The following is a 21,676-nucleotide window of genomic DNA, read 5'->3' on the forward strand; positions in this document are numbered from 1 at the left end:
TACACTTTCAAAATGTGTCTGTTCAAATATAACTGTATGACCCAGGGTTAAATACAATGATTGAATCTACCAATGTCCTTTAAAGTTACCCAACATGACAGCAACATCATACAGCAAAAACTGAAATGGAGTTCTTCCTTCCAGATGTTGTGGCTATTGTTTACAGCGAGAGCTCTGCTGGATTTACAGCACAATCAGTGGCTCTTTTTCTGAAGAGCTCCCAGCACATCCATAGGAGCCCTACATACCTCATTTCTAGCAGCTGCTGATCTGAGCTCTGCAGCAGCTGTGTGGGAGGATTGTTTTGGTGGAAGTACTGAGAGGGAGGGATCTGCCTACAGATATTGACTGGAACAGGTCTTGAGAGGAAACACACAAATCCTTCTGCTATGATGTAAGCACTCTACTGTTATTCACTGAAAGGACCTGCCCGTCAAACGTGCCTTCATTTGCTGCACGTGAAATTGTTGCTGTCTTAATTACGTGCATGAAAGCAGATAAAAATCTAAATGAATAAATTTGCAAACATAAAAACACAATCTCTGCCATCAACCCCTGTTCCCATGAATTCAGATGTCAAGCCTACCTTCATTGTGGAGATCCTCCTTGGTTTTGCTGGGTTCCCTTTTGACGGCGGACCTGCGGTACACCACATGAACGCGCCCCTTCTCCTCCACTTCCTGCTGGCCCTTCTCTAAGGGCTCAATGAAAAACTCCCCATTATCAGTGCGAATCAGGCCTGCCTGCAAAAAGAGGTCTCTATATTAGTAGTGTCATCTAGCAGAAAGATCTGGGAAGATAAGACATCTGGTCTCCCAATATTATTATTATTATTATTATTATTATTATTATTATTATTATTATTATTATTATTTTTATTTCTTGGCAGACGCCAATTTTCCAGGGCGACTTACAACATAAGTGTAAAACAAAGTGTAAAAATAATAGCAGTGCAGTTTATGAGACTGGACAACCTGATCAAAAAATGAACAGCACATCAAAAGCACATATCACTTTAATTCCAGAGAGCATATTGACAAGGGTGAAACCTTCTTAAATCAGCATACCATACTTTTCAATTAAGGAGACTCTGTATCTTGTCCTCTTTAACATTTAAGTTTAACAATACCACTTGTTCTCCGAGTTCTCCATTATAACAGTACCTATACAGGACAATCAAGTGCTATTTAGATCCAGTCTTATTCACAGTCTTCCATTGCTGCCAAAAGAGGCACTGGGATCACGCGAGTCAAAAACAAAATCACTTGTGCAGTGTAGAGTAATCTGTTTCAATCATTAAAGGGCAAATGTGATCATGCTGATGACAGGTAGTTCTAATGAGATGACAGCCTGTTTGAGGAAGCATGCATCTTTGGCATAGATTTATATAACAAATTCATGAGCCTGTCAGTGAACCTGCCAATGCTGTGGGATTAATTTGCAATAAGTACATGAATTGCTCCCATTGATGGAGGATACTGAAGTACAGATTGCAAAACAATTCAGACTTTTTTTCTCCTTTGTTTAATGATCACAAACCCATCTGGAGTTGACATTGCATTAGTCTGGGATTGTACTGAATTCTCCACAGGATGGCAGCTCTACCTTGACTGCCTGACAGCCACCAACTGTGAAGTTTTCATTTCAGAAACAGACTTACTTAACACTCGCGGTTTGAGAAAGCAGCTTTTTAATAATATTAAAGGGAGAAATGATGACATTTACACATAAAGGCCATGACCTTTCTCCTCACGGTATTTTGACCTGATTGCTGTGCAGTTCTGATTCAGCAAGAGAAACTGCATTTATGCAAACTGATCAAGTTATCCCAGAATGTGTGAATGTGTATCATGAGGAAAGTGTGTGCTTTATGCATGCTGTCATGAGCGTGGTATCTGTGTGAATATTGTACATATAGCACAAGCATACATATATTTTAAAACATTTTACTTAATTTTAATGTAATCTGCATGAAATCTTTTTGATCTACTGTACACATGCTTCAGTGTCTAATGGGAAAGCAGCAACCAGTAGCAATGGGTGAATTATACTGAGGTGATTAATGACATATGAGTTGACAGAGTTGCTCTTTGACTCCAATCATTACTCACCTCCAGCTCTGTAATTTTGTTTCTTTATATTTATTATGCACCAGTTCAAGTATAGGAGAAACAGTTAATGGAAGGAATAAAAAGCCATTTCAACACCCCAATCCCACCAATATAACTGATCGCTTAGAAATGCTTGAATTTATCTTATTTCTTAAAACAAATCTTGATTTATTATTTATACAATTATTATAAAAAAAGAAAGAATCTCATAGTAAAAGTAAACTCTCATAGTATTGTATTATCACATAAACACTGTTACACCTAGTAAACTATATTAAATATAATGTACCATATACTCTAAGATGCTACACTATTTAAAAAAAAAGTAAGCATAGGTTATCTCTAGTGTTTACTTTATGATGTAAACTGCTTAAATTATTTAATCACAAACTGAGATCAAAGTGTAAATGTAAAAAAATACTTTTATATATTTTTTAAATTCTATACTATATTTGTGATACTGTCAGTTGGTAACATCTAAATTGTACCACTAAAAAAAAGTGCTAATGCTTCACTTCCGACTTAATCAAAAGTACTACAAAGGAGGTCTGATCTCAAAGCACACTTACTCAAAAATGAAGTCATATTGCATTATTTCAGAGGTCTGGCCATTCTTACCAGCTTACATAAGAATTGAAACCTTTGACCCAATCATAAACTTTTTTTTTTTTTGAGGATTCTTCCTTTTATGTAATAAAAACACACAGATGGCTTGAAAATGTTATTTGGTCTCTGCCCAACCATCTTACGACCTTTGGAGTATATATGTATGAAACTACGGCATGCGACCTGGTCCAATACTCTTATAGAATACCAATGAACCGATTGTAAGTGCACTAAGCCCATTATATACAGGGTTATACAGAAGATCAACCCTTACTTGACATTCTTATATAATTCAAAGTGAGGTCTTCAATGAAACATCAGGAGACATAACTATGCATTGAAATAACTCATATAAATACAACTGGGATCAGCTTGCATTAGCGACAAGACTATCAATCAAACAATACAGAGACAACAGACTACTCAACTGTCAAGTAGAGTATCACATACTCTCATACTGCTTTCCATAATTACATGAACATGAATTAATGACTGTGCAGTTAGCTTCAATATCTGCACTACCTCTTTTACCAATCACCATTTTATTAACTGATAATATCATGACTAAGCTGCAAGGTAACCTGCCTGATACACACAACTTAACTTCAGATTTCAACCAGTAGGGGTAAGCATTCTTGCCGCTGGGCAACGATATCATAAAAGCCAGAATGGCACTTCAGTTTTCGAAGTTTTCTGTGTAAGGCAGTGAGAGAAACTGAACTGAGACAGTCAAGCCTTCGGTCTGCTCCACTGAAAGAGCCAAGCATCTGGGAACCAACAGACAGGAGACACTAGATTACTAAAGTGGTGGAGAGTTCATTACAAATTCATCAACATTACATTTCAAAGTATACATAAAAAAAAACTGAGGTTATGGGTTAACAAAAATGTTAGTATATCAGAATACTTGTATTTACTTTCTTGTGTATGACAAGCTTTAATATTTTAGACTTTCTAAAAGAAACAGGTGTAATAAATCCTTCAGGTAGTAATTCTGAAACATCAGATATTGACCCTTGACAAAAAATGTAAACACATCAAAACCTAAAGCTCACAGACACACCACATTCCACACACTATCACTACCAACTTTGTAGATGGATAATCCTTCATTCATTCCTGTCCTGTTGCTAATGTTTTCAAACCAGACTGCTTTAAGTTTCCAGCCACATTGGTTTAAAAGAAACAACATAATGCCTTAAATTCCAAGAACAAACAATTACTTGTGTGCACATATTAAAAAACATAACCATGCTAATTCTAAAATGGTTCAAGCAATCTACATTTAACAAGAATCCTGTTTAACATAATTCCAAAACTGTAAACGTATTAAAATTTATGTATATTGATTCTTAATTTAGTTGAATTGTATATCATGTTTTCATGGTTTTTACTGTTTTACAATTAACACCCTTATTCTACACACAATAAGAAGACTTCTGCGTAAATCATGCTATTCACCATGTAGCTTTTTACTGTTTTCAAGAAGTAATTTTAATTATTCTTCCCATAAATAACATCAAATTATTAATATTAGTAAATCATAGCATTATATAATGCAGCTAATTGCATCTAATTCCATTTAAGTGATGAAACCCATTAAACCAAACAGAAAACTCATAATTCTCCTATACAGTGTAGTTTCAACTGTCTGACTTCATCTGTGCAGTATAAATAAAGGGCATGGTTTAAGTTTCCAAATCTATAACAAGGCAAAAAACCCTAGAAGAATTTTAAGCCGGGACTAACAGAATGCTAAACTTAAGCAAATGCTTACAGTGATTGTAGAACACAATCAATTGTGTAGAAATAAATATTTCATTCTGCCAGACTGCCTAGGGACTACAAGTTCATTATCATCTTAAAGAAAAAACTAACTATAAATGCCTGCATATTTTATATATTATAGAGAGATTTTGTTTTAGAAGCGAACAACCCTGTTAACTTTCAAACTGACTTTTGTTTGTACACATTTTGTAAGAAATGAGCCATCCATTTCAAACAAAGTGGAATAAAGAAAGAGTAAATTTTAATTATACAGATATGTATAAAAATAATTATTCAATCTATTATATAATGTTATTACTATTTCACCATATTGCTATGGAAACTACTAAATCTGTACGTATTGTTGGTGCTTGAGAAACTGTAAAATATACTTTTTGTGTTTGTAATGTAAAAGGCTCTTTTCATTTATTATATAGTGTGATACATTCAAATGCATGCACAGAAAGTGTGTCTGTTCCACATGATACAGTATAATTACAAAGAAATGTTCACACAACTGTTCATATATAAACAGGGCCAGAAACTACAAAAGTATAACCCTTGAGTATATATAATCTGTTCTGCTTATAAAAGCATGCAAGATAAGTAATGTAATTTGCCCAATATGGAAATAAAAATATATAATTTCATGCCTTCGAACTTTTGAGATCTAGTAAAAAATTGATATTTAATAAACAGAATCATTCAAAGGTATCTTTTGCCAACTGTGACACTGTTACACTTTTATATTTTCTGTTTTATCCCTTTAAGATTTAAGATTGGTATGATGGCATTTGACCAGCAAACTTCATAGACCAGTAAAAGTACACTTTGCAAAATAAATACATTCACAAATCTAAAAGTAGTTTAATTTTCGCCCAAAACTTAAGGATTCTTATGCAAAGCAGCGCAGGTTAAGGAACACACTAACATTACACCAAAACAACCACACTCAGTCAGCTTGTTTTTAAGAGACCATATTGTACACTAGAATGAAAAACATGTTGTTTCTGTAACGTCTGATTCCACTCCATGAATTGTGGTTTACATTTGCTCAGTTTTAAGTAATAATTTGGTGTGAAAATGGGTGCAGAGCTGACTGGCTGTAAAGACAGACAGACATAATATTTACATTCGTACCCACCAGGGATGTTGGCAATACTGGGATTTCATTTGCAAGGCTGTGTCCATCCCCTTATGGCATTGCCCTGTAATATCCATAATTTGAATAAAACAGATGTGTACTTATTCCAGTGACTTGCCAATTATCTATAGGAATACTGGGCTGTTAGAATTATATTTTACCATTTTAAAATTCTCTTCTGTTCTTCTTCAACTTATATACTTAATATCCTTAATGTCATCAGGAGACCCACATGCAAATACTTGTATTTTTAAAACCCCATATGGGCAAATATAAATGTGTGTTGAGGGAGATCCTCAAAAGGTTTGCAAAAAACTGAATAAAAGTTTCATTTTTGAGATTGGCCAATACCTAACTTTGCATACTAGGCATGTGACAGGAATTGCTTGTCTTTATAATTACAATAAAATAAAATAGTTTGGGTTGCATGGGACAACTTTTTTCATCACTGATTCCAATCAAAAACCAATCACACAGTGGAAATAGATCCCAAGATGATTAAGCAGTTTCAAAATCAAGTCCCTTAATGTAGCATCTAACTATTAGTCAATTAAGGAAACGACAGCAATTGTGTCGTACGGCACAGGCCAAGTGTTGTACCATGGAAGTTCACCTTTTCATGGAATTACCATTATAAGGTTTCTAGTAATAAATGACACAAAAGATTAAGTGAACAGTGCCCGGAGGGGTTAAGGTGTTAACATTGAAAGACTATTTATCATACACTAGACTGACATGTTGTAACTGACAGACATTGTATCAAAAAATAATATTAAAGCATGCATTTCCAAAACCAACAATACTAATGAAATTACTTCAGCAGAATTCTGATTTCCCAAGGGAGACCCATTTGTATCTAATACCAGTAAAGAAAGTGTGAACTATTCATTATTGAATTCTGTGTACACAGTCTACATGTTTTTTAATGGGAATGTCTCATGGAAGTCCGCTCCATGGGGATAGAGTTTCACGCTCCTCACTCAATCAACTCAACACCCTTCAATTTGGAGAACCTCCCATAGACACTTTGGAAAGCACAAGAACTTCCTGTGCACAGCATTCTCATATATAACCTGTGCGGCAGTTGAACACACCACTGTACGAAAATGAATAAATCAGGTTTTTAATTTAACACCCCAGTCACAGTTCACTGGCCCAGAAATCTGATGTTTGTTTTTAACTCAAGTTACGAAAGTCAAATGACAGCGATTTCAAGGTCTGAAAGCATAGAACACAGAGACATCTAAGACTCAGATATATTACAGTCATGCTGAAGAAACACAAGTATTTCGGTACAAAATATATACGCCATACAGAAAAGACCAAATGTGGCGGCAAAATTCCTATCAATAGGGATGCATAAATAACCATATGGAAACTCTTAAAATTCACCATCACTTTGTTTCCATATGTTCACGAAGCAGTGTTTAATAATTGAGGATTAAAATCCAAATCTCACATTGTTTTCCACATCCAAGCCAAGCACAAGTTTAACAACCTGCCCTTTTCCTCAGCTGTCTCTCCATCTACCCCAAACACCCCGTGTGCACCTGCTCCTTGACTCTCTCATCTATCCACTGACTGTCCTGCCCGTAGGGTGGTCGAAAACTCCTGTAATATCAAATGCTTACTGCATTCAATGGTATTATATATACTGTATTCAAATATGTACGACAGAAAAGCAGTATGACTTCACACTCAATGCATTTCAGTTCACAATAACTATCACAAGTTGAAGGAGCTACTGTCAAGATGGTTTATTTAAAAACCCAAAATAAAATCTGGGCAGAGTATAGTTTTTATCATTATTATTTTTTCAATATTTGAAATGAAATATGCAGAATGTATTCTGTGGAACATATAGAGAACCAAAAGGATACAAGTCTTCTACTTATAGTTAATTTTAAATAAAAATAAAACAATGTACAATGTTTAGATGGCAAATAATTACAACATTTTTTTAAAGGAAGAAAGTCAGTGTATAGATTTTGATCAAAGAGATTCATGAGACAATGATATCATACCAGAGCTATACTCCGAAATAAAGCATTAACAGTAGGAAGCTAGTATTCACCTCCTGGAGCCAAACTGAATTAAAGCATCATCTTTACAAATCAAGTACAACAATAAAAAGGCCATACAAAGATTGATATGGGAATTACTGAACAGTAGTATAATTCTTTACAGTTATTTAAACATATTTATTGAATTCTCTAAACTGTTAAGAGCAATACAAATTGATTTGCCTAAAATTTCATTATGCTTTGAAGTATTTGGTATATTAGGTTACTATTATTTTTTAGTGGTATTATAATGTAATTTGCCACAATTTAATGTTAGAAAGGCAAACAGTACAGATGTGAACCCCATTATACATTGCTGGATCAATGAGTTTGAAAATGAATTAAGAGCTAATCTCTGCTGACTCAACAGGGTTAGAGGTTGAAATAATACTGTGAGACAGGTCTTCAGAGCTGGGGATTACCAGTTGAGTCCTTTTCATCTGCTTTCACCTCTCCAAGTGGTGTGCCAGAAATGGCATGCATAGTTTGAGATTAGTGAAAGGATTATAAGGAAATAATTATGCATCTGATGAATTACATAATCATAAAAAAGAGAAATAACCAAGACAAGAGCTTGAAACTCTCTCATTTTTATGCACGTAGTGATCTAATTATTTTATGGGAAGCAAAAGACCAAGATGTACATCACCCGTAGGGTATAAAAAGGTTATGAATTTAAAATCTAAGTTATTCTCAGAACAATGTGTAAAAGTTATTACCCCTTCACAGTTTCATATGTAAAGAGCTCCATTAATTGCACAATTCTCAGTCCCTTGCTTGTAAGTCTTTCTGATCATTTGTAATGATATCCACAATACCGGAGAATATCAGTGTTCATCCTTCAAACACAGAACAGCCCCTGGAACAATCCCCGTAGCAACAAGTGTCATCCAGTGGTGTCCTGTCCTAAAAATATCTAGTATAACTTATTTTCACAATGTATGGTTTCAGATAATATCTATACAGTACAGGATCGAATTGTGCATGCTGTGTATTCTAAAAATATTGGCAGGAAACCCAATGCGAACATGCCAGCAATAATAGCCCTCATTCCTCCACTCACAGCATGCTACTCCTGCCATGTGTCAGTTGCCCATGGTAAGAAAACTTGCTGCTCCGGGATTGTGCAGGGATCCAAGATAATATAATGCCAGGATTTGTATGGTGTCATGAATTATTCCTCCTGAGTTCAAGGTATGCTAATAAGGACTGGCAGGCAATGACAGCTTAAAGCTAACTGCGATCTAAAACAGGTTTACATTGCACACACCTGCTGTAAAAGTGGCATTAGAAGAAGGGATTTGACAAATCACACTTGGGACTTGGGGAACCTGAGGTCTATCCCAAGTATGGCTTACTGTACGTCAAATTGAAAAGCAGTAGGCAAGCCAGTGTCACAAGCATAGGCCTTTTCAAACAAGCTCTTGGAAAAGTAGGAATGCATACTGGTACATTTCTAAAAACCTTACCTAATTTTAATGTTCTACATACAGTTCTGTAAAACTAAAAATATAATGCTACAGTGTTCTTTGATTAAAAACACAATGATTTCCTCAGTCAGTGTCATTAGTAACCCTATGAGCAATTCCATCAGATCACACAACAGACTATAAATGTTTCTTAAAATATGTTTTCAGGTCTAAATTATAACCCATCTGCAGCTGTGTTATTAAATTAGTCACAGAACTAGATTTAATGTTTTAGACCACCAGATGTGCATTGTATTATGGTTCACTGACAGATTGCAAATGTCCCATGGGGCGATCAATATCTGTCCTACTGTCCATTCATTAGCTACAGTACATCAACAAATGCAGGAAATACATTAGACAGCTTCCGAATTGGAATCATTTCTATGGTCAATAAATCTGCATAGTAAGTAAGGGAGCTCAGGTCAGCATAAATCCATACCTCAGTTAGTACAATATGTGAAATAAAAGTGAATCTCCCTTGTGTACGTTTTGCCAATTTAACCAACCATTTGCACAGCTGCAATTTCAGAATATAGATTTCAGTTTCATAATAATATGAGGTAGCCATGAGACCCATAAAATAAAAACATTACATGAAGAATAGATAAGCCTGGGGATCACTGAAGAACAGGATTAATGTGTTTTCTTGACCTCGCTATAACTCTTGGAGAGTAAACTAAACTCAGTTAGTTCACTGGACCTGTTTCTGTCAAATGATTAATTGTGTTCTTGTGGTCTTCATGTGAAATAGAGTATATTAGATTTTTCTGTAACAATACTCAATATTTCACTGTCTTCCATTGTTAGGCTGAATATTTATTCTGGGATCAAATAACATGTATTGATTTCACTGATTTGAGAAAAGTTGACATTGTCAAGTTGTCATTACACATTATTGCTCTTTCGCAATACAAGAATATATGTCAGGCAGCACGAAGTGTCAATCTAGAGTACAGAGGCAATAAAGTAATTATAAATAATGTAATATATTTACTTCACAAAGTTCTTCTCTGGACTTTATATTCCCTGTGTTTTACTATACTTAATATAGTTTCTTGTTTTAGGTCATAACAAGAAAATCAGCTATTCCTCCAGAAGAGAGAAAAAATTAATCAATTAAAATGAGTGCACTTCTCCATTTTCTTCAGAGGTATACAGAAGTGACTTGAAGAATGTGAGTCTTATGTTTATTCTTTCACTCAGCTTCATTAAAAGGTGCTTGCTGTGTTAGATGATTACCAGAGAAAAGTATGGTTTATTAAATGGTTCCTTAATCAAAAAACCATATTGTTCAAGCTTATAAATGAAAAAAATAAGGGCTAGACTTCAAAAAAGCAAGTGTCATTTATGTAGCAGCCTTTGGTAGGATCTGATGGCGCTAAACTGACTGATGTTCATACACAGGATGGTATTGTCCTGCATGGCTGGTGGCTATTACCTCGAAGGCTACTCAATGTCTCCTGAATGAATGATTTCATTGTTCACTTAGTGTCTATCTAACACTGGTAAGCCTATGCTTGCTTCAGGAAAACAATAGTACCTATGAAAGTTTTAAAATACCTACAGGCAAAACTGCTGAAGCAAAATTAGACATCTTTTGGTGCATACAGATACTGCCTAAGTTGTCTAGCCTGGACTACATGATGTCTAGGCTACTTTAGTGTTCTGTAAAGGAAAACTGTAGGCTCATTAAAGTAATAAAACATATCTGAAAACAGACTCCCTATGTTTCCTCAAATAAAAGCTATAGGCTGAAGATTGTACATTTGCATCACTGTGTCCCAATCAATATATTTAACTGCTGTTGCTTTATTTATTTATTTACTTACTAAAAAGAAAGGTTTTGCCTCCTGAGTTATCAACTATAATGATGCTTTGTGATGCAAAGGAAACCAGAACCAATTAGCTAAGATGATGTTTAAAACTACTTACAATAACAATGATATATTTAGTCTGAGTGCAAAAGGCTTTTATGTGTATAGCATCCAGGTGGCTTGTATCACAATCAGTTTTCAAAAAAGAGAATAACGTTTACCGACATTAGCAGCTTTTTCAAAAACTGTTTTCACAGCAAGTGAAAGGGATAAGGTGGTTAAAGAATGGACATATTGTTAATGTTTTTTTAAGGTGGGGGTTGTACTTGGATGAGGCTGAAAAGGTCAGTGATCCAAAAGGCATTTTAATTACATTTCCATGCATTCACTTGTCATTCCCAGCCCTTATGTGAAGTGACAAGATTCATTTTTTAAGATGGTTCATGTTACAAAGTTGACCAAATCAAGGAGCCTCTTTTTAGCAGTCCCGTGCCTCGCTAAGCCTTTCACATTCGGACAAATATGAATAGAAATGAGCACACTGTCCTCTTATGTGGGTAGCGCAGTACAGATTTAGGCTACACTTATAAACTGAAGGAGAATCTAAAAAATGACTAAACTGCAGCTGCAGAAGAGGCATGAAAAATGTGAGCTCTGTGACTCACAGAAAGTGCTGCTGACTGCCCAGATCAGACTGAGAGCTTCTTACAATAACTGTGTACTGCATAATTAATAAATGACTTAAGCATTATGGGCTATATGGAATGACACTATTCTATAATGGTGTTTAAAATAAAAATAAGAACTACATTTTACTCATCTTCTTAATTGAGACCTAATGTAAATAATGATGCAAACAGTAATCTTCAGCTTTTTTGTGCCATAACAGTGCTGCACATGCAACTCAAACACAAAGCGCACTCCTCTTCTCCAGAGAAAGCCAGTCAGCAGGAGACACTACAGTGCATCAGACCAGCCACTTTATCACCCCCTTCCTTCCCAAACTCTCCCACATTACTGCATGGGCAATCATTCACACTGACTTTTGTCCCCCCTCCAGGCACAAACGAAAATCTCTTGAACCCCTGATATCAATGAGTCTGAAACGCACTGCAGAACTAATTCGGCACCGGCTGATTCGCATTCCTCAATTGGGTAATTATATTTAGAAGTACTGTGTACAGCTGTTTGGCATATGCAGCTTCTGATGTAAGTGTTGCTCACAAAAGAAGGCCTTGCACACACTTAGTGGAAACATATTTAAATCTCTAGTGGAGGCTGATGCATCACTAGGGCAAACCCCTGGGCATGACTTCTTTTTTTGTTGTTGCAATGCAATGCAATTAACTGATTCAATCTTACCTTCACGAATGAGAATTTATTCCGCAACCACTGCATCACGTAATAACTGTACTAAAAAACTTACCAGTCCATCACAGTTGCTTATAGCCACTGTAGCCTGTGGCATGTCAGTTACATCCCCAGTGAAAACGCAGTCCCCATGAATGCCCTCCTTGGACACGTTTTCAAAGTCTTCCTGCCACTCCACCAAGGCCCCGGGGGCCACCAGCCTCTTGTTGGCCTTCAGGCGTAAGTGCAACTCCTTCCCAAAGACGGTGACATTGAAAAACAGATGTTGGCCCGTCGAGGTGAACGGCGGGCTCTCCGGGGCGCTGCGGGCCACCCGTCTCCGGCCCGGGGGAGAGCCAGCCGCGGAGACCACATGAGAAATGTAGCGGCCCCGGGCGTCGGTGCTGAAGGGCACCATGAGCCCATATTCGCTTAACTTCCCAGAGAGATTAGCTGAGGGGACAGATATAAGTCAGAGCCACATTCATTGCAAAGTTATAAGATAAAGCAGGGTGCAATACACAGAAAAACACTCCCTTCTGTCAAATGATTGATTGTTATTGTTGTTGTTGTTGTTGTTGTTGTTGTTGTTATGATGGTGGCTAAACTAGGCCTTTATAAAATAATCTACCTGGAAACAAATGACACCAAAAAGTATTGCCTTTGGGATTTCTACATTTATGACCCTACATCTGATTTGAGTTTTCAAATGCACATAAATGTCCTTAGCGAAAATCCCCCAACTTTGACAAGTTAATAATTAGGGCATCTATTTGAGCACCTGCCAAAAGATGTGCTTTTTAAATGAAAGGGTCCTTCACTGATCCCGTGTGCAATTGCATAATATAGCATCTCCCCCTTATGCATCACACTGTATTATTATTATTATTATTATTATTATTATTATTATTATTATTATTATTAATTCAAATATAACAATCCTTACCTTGGGATTTTGCAGAATGCCTGGAATCCAAAAATATGCAACTGACCAGACAGGACAGCGTAAAATAAATACAATCCATCGTGAGAGCAAGTATGAGAAAAAGCTGCCACTTCAGATCTACTTGAGAAAAAGCGATTTAAACCCCTTTTCTTCAATGAAACCCTTCTCCCCGGCTCTGGCACTAGGGATAGGAAAAGAAAGTCAATCTGTTGCTGCTGCAGCGAAACTGCCCAGCATGCTGCACGTCACCCCAGCCTCCAAACTGACGGATATTCATAAGTTGTTGCAATCTTTTGGCCTCTGTTGAACTGTGTATAAACCAGGACAGCCCCATCCATTTAGGAAGGGGGAAAAAGGGCTGGTGACGACATCTCCCTGGCTAATCACAGAGTCCACAGAAAGGAAAGACGGGCTGCACAACGAGCTGGAGATCGGAGTTGCTGGCGTTTGCTCTGGGAGTTTTTTTTTTTCCCTGTTTGTTTTCTCGCTTGCAAGTCAACTACAGCTGGGTGCAGATCAGAGATACAGAGACGGGCTGACTTGCGACAGTGACCCATGCACGTTTGCAGACCGACTCGTCGTCTTGTGTGTAGGTTGCAACTCATTGAAACAAAGTTACTTGCACCGTGAGGGGACCAGTGCGGGACACGATTGGGTTTGCATGGGTTTTGTTTAGTGCACAACTCGCTTTGGTTGAGAGTGAACTCTGGTAGCCTCTCTCTATGTCTCTATTGATCCCTTGCTGTTTATGTAAAAGGACAGAAAAGGGCCACAGGGTAAGAGTGCTGGAGATGAATTGTTACTGAAACTGGAACACAACATTACTTTAAAAACGTATTGCAGCTGGAGTGTTTACTGGTGTTTCTTTTTCCTTCTAGTGCATGCATGTTTATTCCAGCTATGCTTTCCATGTGTGCTAGACAAGAAAGTATATCTTGTACACTGTCTACAAAAACCATCATTATCTTAAGTAAAGGTTTGGACCATCTTTAACATTTACTTAAAAACAAAACCCACATGCTTCTGGTTGACAACAGTTCATTTTACCCAATGGAAAGGTCCCTGAGATCTGAGTAAGTTGTATTTCTTGTGTTTGTTTTTTAGTTAGTTGTTTGTGCCAGGGCTTTTGTCTCTCTTGAACCGGTTTTCTAAGTATATGAAGGATTTGTTTGGCTAAATGACAATCTGTATCTCAAGAATAGCACCGCCTGCTGACAGAGGTTTCAACACAGCAAATGTAGAAAGTAAAAACTTAAAAATATCCAGGAAGGCAGAGCACTAAGTTTGGTTTTAATTCACCTGCTATATATATATATTAAACCTAAATCGTTGGCCAACTGTCTTTTGACCATTTTTTATGTCCACATTTTCCAAAAATATATAATACATAATAAAATACAAAAGTGTTGTTTAAGGTATGCTTTGTTGGATCAATGGAATAAACAATTGCATTGAACAAGTTACCTGTATATCTGTGATATAATCAATAATGTAAATCTACACCAAATGAGTAATGAAATAAGCATTAATGAGTTCACATAACCCATTGCTTTTTAAAACAATTTGATATAAGGATGTACACCACATGTGGAGCTTTTCGTTCAAATTGTGTTAATAAGCTTTAACTGTGTGTTAGTTTACATGAACCTGTGATTTAAATGCACTAGTTACCTGTTCCGGGATAATCAAACCCCAATAAAAACGAATTATTAACAGAATGGTAAGATTCAAAAGTTGTAAAGCCTTTCATAAAATGCATGTCATCTGGTTTAATCCTTTTATAATTCGAAGACCAAATGCACTTTATTTATTTCGTTAAGTAATGAAAATATTTATTATGTATTTTATGTTCACTGAAGTGCATCTGCATCTGCACAAATATTTATGATTTTATAAGACATGTTTATAGAAGAAGCATGGAATATAAACATTTTCAAATACCCACTTAATTATACTATTTTAAACAAGCCCATGATAAAACTTGACCCAATCATGACATGAACCCTGTGACTTGTGATTATAGGGTCATTTTAATCCCTTATGGAAATTGAGAGCAGTTAGTCAGGTCATTTAGTTTCCATTTCTGCTGAAGGTAAAAGGGTATCGAGTCAACTAAAAGGCAGAACAGCCGAGATGCTGCAGCAATGGTTGAAAGCCAGTGGGTGCAGTAGATTAAGTAATCTATGACAAATGATAATTCCTAGGTGTGAACACTTAGTATACAGTATCATAATATAACAGGCCTTGAATATCCCTTGCAGCACAGTCAGGACAATTAAGTTGAAGTGTATGGCACCACCAAGACCCTGCCTAGATCAGGACATCCCTCCAAACTGGATGACCGAGCAAGATGACTGATCAGAGACGCTACCCAGAGGTCAATGGCCACTTTGCTAGAGCTACAGGCTTTTATGGTCAAGACTGAGCAAAGTGTGCATATGACAACAATATCCCAAGCACTCCACAAATCTGACATGTATGGCAGGGCGGCAAGAAAGAAGCCATTGCTCAAGAAATCCCACCTTGAACACTTGATATTTTGTAGCCACGTGGCAGAAAGATCTGTGGTCTGAGTCGTCTGGCAAAACTGAAATGGAACTTTCTGGCCTAAATGCAAAGCGCTCTGTTTGGCGCAAACCCAACACAGCGCAGTGCAAACAGCGACAAAGAAGGTCCTCCAGAGTGTAACATAGTCCCCTACTGGCCAGAAAAGCCTCCAGCATCTGTGCCTATGTGTAAAGATGGTCTGTAGTGCTGCTAAAAATGACCTACCTCTTTACAGACACATAGTCTCTTTGACTTATAAATTAGATGGTAAGATCTAAACCTTAACATTTACGGAACTATAAATATTAAGATTAACAAAAGGTATATTTCTAACTTTTTAAAAATGTAGTTCCACACTTGGAGAATGTAAAAGGACATAACACAAAAAGAAAACTGGTACGTCTACAAAACAAATAAGGAAACTGTGATGTAAGTACATATTTGTTTGGTCTGTTGTGGTAGCAATAAAACCACTTCCAGTCTCAGCCCACGCTGGCATTTTGCCCGTCTCAGAAAATATGCCCAACCATATGTTTTCCATGTAAAAATATTTTAGCAAAAACCTCCCATGAATAATAAGATAGCTAAAAAATAAAGTACACTAAAAATCAGAGATTTTAAATATAGGATGATGCCATCGTAAAATAATATTACTGAATCTTGTGGTTTAGGATTTCACTGAAAGGCCTACACTGGAGTTACTTGCATATTTATAAAAAAATATTGGAAGTCATTCAGTGATTACTGTAATGACTATGGCCATATTTTGTCAATAACTACTTTATCCAGTATAGGGTCGCAGTGAGCTGGAGTCTGACCTGGCATATACAGGGTTAAAGGTAGGGAATGCCCAGGATGCACCATCAATCTGGTTCAGGGCTCATTGGGAAATGTTCAGACCAAATATTTACCTAAACACATTTGAGGAACATAAGCAACTTGCATGTAACGTTCCAATGTCTGCTCTTCACCAAGAGGTGGGAGTAAGTAGGTCTTTAATCAGGGTTTGCATCATTTCATTGTACTGCACAATTCGAAGAGAAAACATACTTTGCTCTGCAGCACACTTACAAATTGTATTGAGGATTCCAGTGTAGTGTTTAAAATGGTCAGATAATGTTAATCTTCCTAACCGAGACAAAATTAAACAATTAGTATTGAGATTAAGATCCTGCAATTCATTATTTTTTTAATGAAACCACAATACTGACCAAACTATTTTTGCAAGGTGTGATGACTGTATATATAAACAGCTCCGCTGGGGAGGTTTAACCAAACCAGGGTGATTCATATAACAACAGTAATGGCCTAAATAATTCAAGTTTAAACCAGACAGGGAGGGAAGCCACAAAAATGTAAAAGTATGTTAAAGATCTCTACTAAGGGCTGTTCAAATATGCTAACAGACAATAAGTGCAGTGTGCTGTCCAGACTGTTAGTTTAACTGGAATAAAACAATCTCTGGTTGTTATAGATATTGTGGTGTTATCTAACTGGACAAAGCAATTAGGCCCATAGCTTTTTATGATTTTAGTGAACTTAATAGATGTTTAAAACATAATGAATATATTTATCAAAAGTGGGTTGTAGGTAGATATTAAAAAAGTAAATATATAACTTGAAATACTGCAGCATTTAGTTGTGAGAAAAGAATAATATACAAGAAGCACTGAAAAAGTATAATTTGTAAAATGCATGCAGATGTACATTTACTCTGGGGTTTTAACTGTGAATCCCCCACCAAAAAAAGGGTCCTTGAGAACATCTTGCATATGCTAAAGAGTAGGAAAAAAGTTGATCTTGCCGAGAATTGTATTGATCAGAAAACAAAACATTCATCTAGTGATATTAATTACTGTGTCTTGGGTGCAGCCTCTGACCATGTCTACATGTGCGTAATAAGAGATTTGAAACGCTCCTCCATCGCTCCCCTCTTCTAGAATCAAGGTAAATTCAGATAATCGAGTGTTATCAGCACAAGCTATTAATCTTGAGAAAATTCATTCTGTCCATTGGTTGAGAGAAGTTTACTTGGAATCACATTTTCAATGGGTCTGTATTGGGAAGGATTAAGCAAAGACAACCATGCTTTGAAGCAAAAGATAGTGGTTTTCAAAGGAAGCGTCTAGACTTTCTTACCCAAATTGGCACTATAATGTGTCTGTGGTCAGTAGAGATTACTGCAGGTCCCCTCACTTCCATTCTGTATTAAACTGTCTCCATTCTCCAAAGACAATCTACATGTAGCAGGTAATAAATAAGATGATTTTAAATGCACTGGTTCCCAGGGGTTGTATGAAGAATTGAGCCAGTTCCAGACCAAAGCATTAATAATAGATGGAAACAAACCGCAGCATTAAGAGATGGAAACCATTAACAGCCTTGTAAGAATTCTTATGTTAGTTTTTTCCATTTAAAATCTCCATACATGCAGAGTTTTAAGTACCCTTAGGAAGCCATGATGTAACGTTAGCAGTTCAACAAAATCAGTTTCATAGAAAACAATTAAGACCCTCGTTGTGCACTTTAATAAAGAGTCTGCCACACCTTGGGGGAGTCGATTCGCACAACACAGGGCTGTTTTATGAATTGAAATTGGATTTAAGGTAGGGAGACACATTAATAGCTACATACGCAGTGCATTAGCTCTGATCCAGATGGTCAGTTATGTAGGCTAATCACTTGGCTTATTTTGGAATTGTTAACAATGACAGAATAAAGAAAAGCACAGTAGTTCTAATTTGACTTTGAATCTGACAGTGTGATTTGTGGATATTGTTTGAACAACCAGAAAAACAAAGTTCTAATGTATGAAATATAAAGCCGGTCTAGTGCAGCATTTAAGAAAGAAGAAATGTAATTAGCTGTCTGTTTAACTTTCCCAGTGATCTAATGCACTACCCCAGCACGGCAAGGCCTCTTGACGTCACGCATTTGGCAGACGATATCGATGTTCCAGCTCACAGTTACCCCCCATTCTTCCCTGGTGTTAATTCTGTGGGGAAGATCTTAACTTTTTAGAAGTATTGCTTTCTCTCAGAAAATGTAATCAAACTACTTTGAAGGCTTTCTGAAACTAATTGATTGTATATTAAAAAAGCAATGAGATATTACAACATCGTTTAGGTATGAAGAGTTTAACTTTCTTTAGTTCTTGATCGTACATTATACTTAATATTTACCCAGGTTGGTTCACATATCTTGTGCATGATACATTTTAGATCCCATTGCTAACTATGATTAACTTCACGCAATTCTTCAAAATGGACAATTCATTTCAACATCACACTACTAATAGGCAACTCTGTTTTTAGATTCCTATGAGGGATCTGTCAGGGGGACAGGGAATGCCAGTGTGTTGAAGAAACATGTTACATTTCATCTTTCAAATAGATGTAAAGCAGCTGCGAGACTGCAGGCCAGCTTGAGGAGAGAGTCTTTGCCAAGTTAAAATAAGCAGCTATGATGAATTAGAAATGTGCTCGCTCTCTCGTTTTCAGTCTATTGTGCTGCTGACTGTAAACAGAGAAAGGAAAGCAGTAAAACAATTGTGTCGAGGGTTCAATGGTGACTACACTGCCCTGAAGTGTTGATCACAGCTGCCTAGTGTCATGACTCAGTGAAGTAAGGCAACTGGCAAGGAAACAGAAGATTCATTTGTTATAAATGTTACAACGATTGTGCATCCCAGTAGTGTTTTCATTTGGAAAACCTTGGTTATTACTTCATGCTCTAAAGAAGGAATATATAGTGTAATGGTGTGTAAGGTTTCTGAAAGCTTCACAAAGTAATAAAACAGCCATTTATAATGTGTTGTTCCTATGAAGACATTTAAAATGATACAAAAATATAAGTCATTTATGACCAAACACATATCGAAATAGCTCTCTAAAATGAAAATGGAAAACATTTCCATTAGGCATAGGCTGTATAGTAATTATTTACTCAGAAATGCTTATGAATTGTGCCTTAACCAAACTACGAAAATAACCACAGTAAGATCTCCAACAACTCAAGCTTCCGAAGTCTGTAATTAAACTCAAAGGAGAGGCTGCAGGTATGCCCCTGGGCAGCGCAAACATCAGACCGCTTGTTTGACTGCCCCTCTCTCATCCCTGGAGGAAGCTTCCAAAATAAGTTCATTACATCCCCTCTGCTTAGACACTTCACAATACGGCCCATTGTCCCAGTAATCTTTGTATCCTTCAAAACTATGAGCTAGAATTACACATTAGAATATCTCAATGAGGTTGGAAACCATTTCAAAGCCCAAGGAGCCGCCGTATCATCCAACCGTGGCTTTTATCATTGGCTTTTTTTGACCTGCACTCAAGCAGGCAGTAAACTACAGAGGGCTTTCACATTTTTTTTTTCCTTTATCTAAACATTCTATTTTCTTATCGAGAAAACAATATGTTTAACGTTAGGCCTGTTTGTTTTTAATATAGCGATGTATTTATATTCACGGTGGAGATGAAAGCTTATAAAATGCATTACGTAACGGATACAAATTGGAATGATTATTCTGGGTTAAGCGACAAGAGCGTGGCATGACATCGCCCTGGAAGAGAGATGCACGGTTTAAAATAAGAAAACAAGCATAACTTTATGTGACACCTACAGGAGTTTGTGTTCTTTGGACCTGCGAGTGTCTTGGACTGCAGTTCAGACATGTGGGGCTCTGCCTTAGGCACAGCTACATTGTGAGAGAGGAGACTAAATCATGTACAAATAATGGAATAAATGATCTGGGAAAATGTGTGCTACAGGACCCGGTTTTGCTTATCTAAGCCTGGAATATTACAGACTCAGCTGGGCATGACTAACCCCTTTAGCTATTGTCAACTACAAAGGTCTTTTAAATCTATACCACTTGGTTTCCGTTTTCATTAATCCAGGATCGCCTGCAGTGTGATAAATTCCTAACAACTTCCGTACTTCAAGATAACCCCTTTATGCATTTCTGAAGCAGGAAGTGATCGGGGATATCAGTCCTTCAGAGCTCAAGAGTAGAAGGGAAGGAGAAGCGCTTCATCCTGATGCGTCTGCCCCTCGTCGGGACAGACGACAATTTTTTAAATGCGATTAAGAAATCTCCACGGCGCAGCCCACAATCTCGCCACCCCCCGACCTTGAACTTAACCCTCGATTCATGTGGCGCTACTGTGTTTGAAACGGTGTAATTATGCATTTGTATTGTGCAACAGTCATTTCATAAAAACATCTACGATCTCCAGATGTGGAGAAGTATTTTTTTACTACCTACCACTGGACAAAAAGACAAACAACCAACACTTTCCTGTCCTATTGTTAGTTTACCATAAAGAACACCAAAAGACGCAATTTAATGTGAACTAATAATTTTGCTCCATGTTTTTGTATGTATGTATGTATATATAAAAGGGTGACACTTACACAATGTTGACAAGCATGAATTGTAGTTTGGCTGCAACAAAGATTCATTAGTCTTAGGTTGACATCATTAAAGCAAGGGTGTGGGATATGAAGTCTTCAACTTGATCTTCCACATAATGCCTTGAACTCCCCTTTCAGTGATTCTGGCAAGCTGTGGTTAAGACATAAAACAATTCCTCCTAACATCTGCACTCAATTTATCTTGTTTGATTCCATTAAAGAAGCGGTCCGGTGATGTGTGTTCTGATCTCAGCTAATAATGTTGTTTCAACGGCGTTATGAATAACACGTATGATTTATCGACTGACACAAAATCTTGACGTTTCAGAATTGTTTTTTGAGCATGAGAGATCATCTTACCATGACTAATTTATTTCTACAACAGGAGCAGGAGATTCACTCACTAATTTGAAAAGAGAATGCAAATGTTCTGCATCGGAA

At 36.8% G+C, this 21,676-nt stretch overlaps 1 protein-coding gene across 1 annotated transcript in view; it reads right to left on the reverse strand.

Annotated features, from left to right (window-relative positions):
* adamts14 (ADAM metallopeptidase with thrombospondin type 1 motif, 14) overlaps positions 1 to 13,727 on the reverse strand; it is a 48,357-nt gene extending 34,630 nt beyond the window's left edge. The window contains exons 1-3 of the mRNA XM_066693229.1: positions 13,274 to 13,727; positions 12,404 to 12,780; positions 587 to 743 (exon numbers count right to left, since the gene is read on the reverse strand). Of these exons, the coding sequence (XP_066549326.1) occupies positions 587 to 743; positions 12,404 to 12,780; positions 13,274 to 13,352 (613 nt within the window). The 5' untranslated portion in view covers positions 13,353 to 13,727. The remainder of the gene's footprint in view (positions 1 to 586; positions 744 to 12,403; positions 12,781 to 13,273) is intronic.
* Positions 13,728 to 21,676: the final 7,949 nt, after the last annotated feature.

The sequence above is a fragment of the Amia ocellicauda genome, chromosome 20 (genome assembly GCF_036373705.1).
Source record: "Amia ocellicauda isolate fAmiCal2 chromosome 20, fAmiCal2.hap1, whole genome shotgun sequence".
Lineage (NCBI taxonomy): Eukaryota > Metazoa > Chordata > Actinopteri > Amiiformes > Amiidae > Amia > Amia ocellicauda.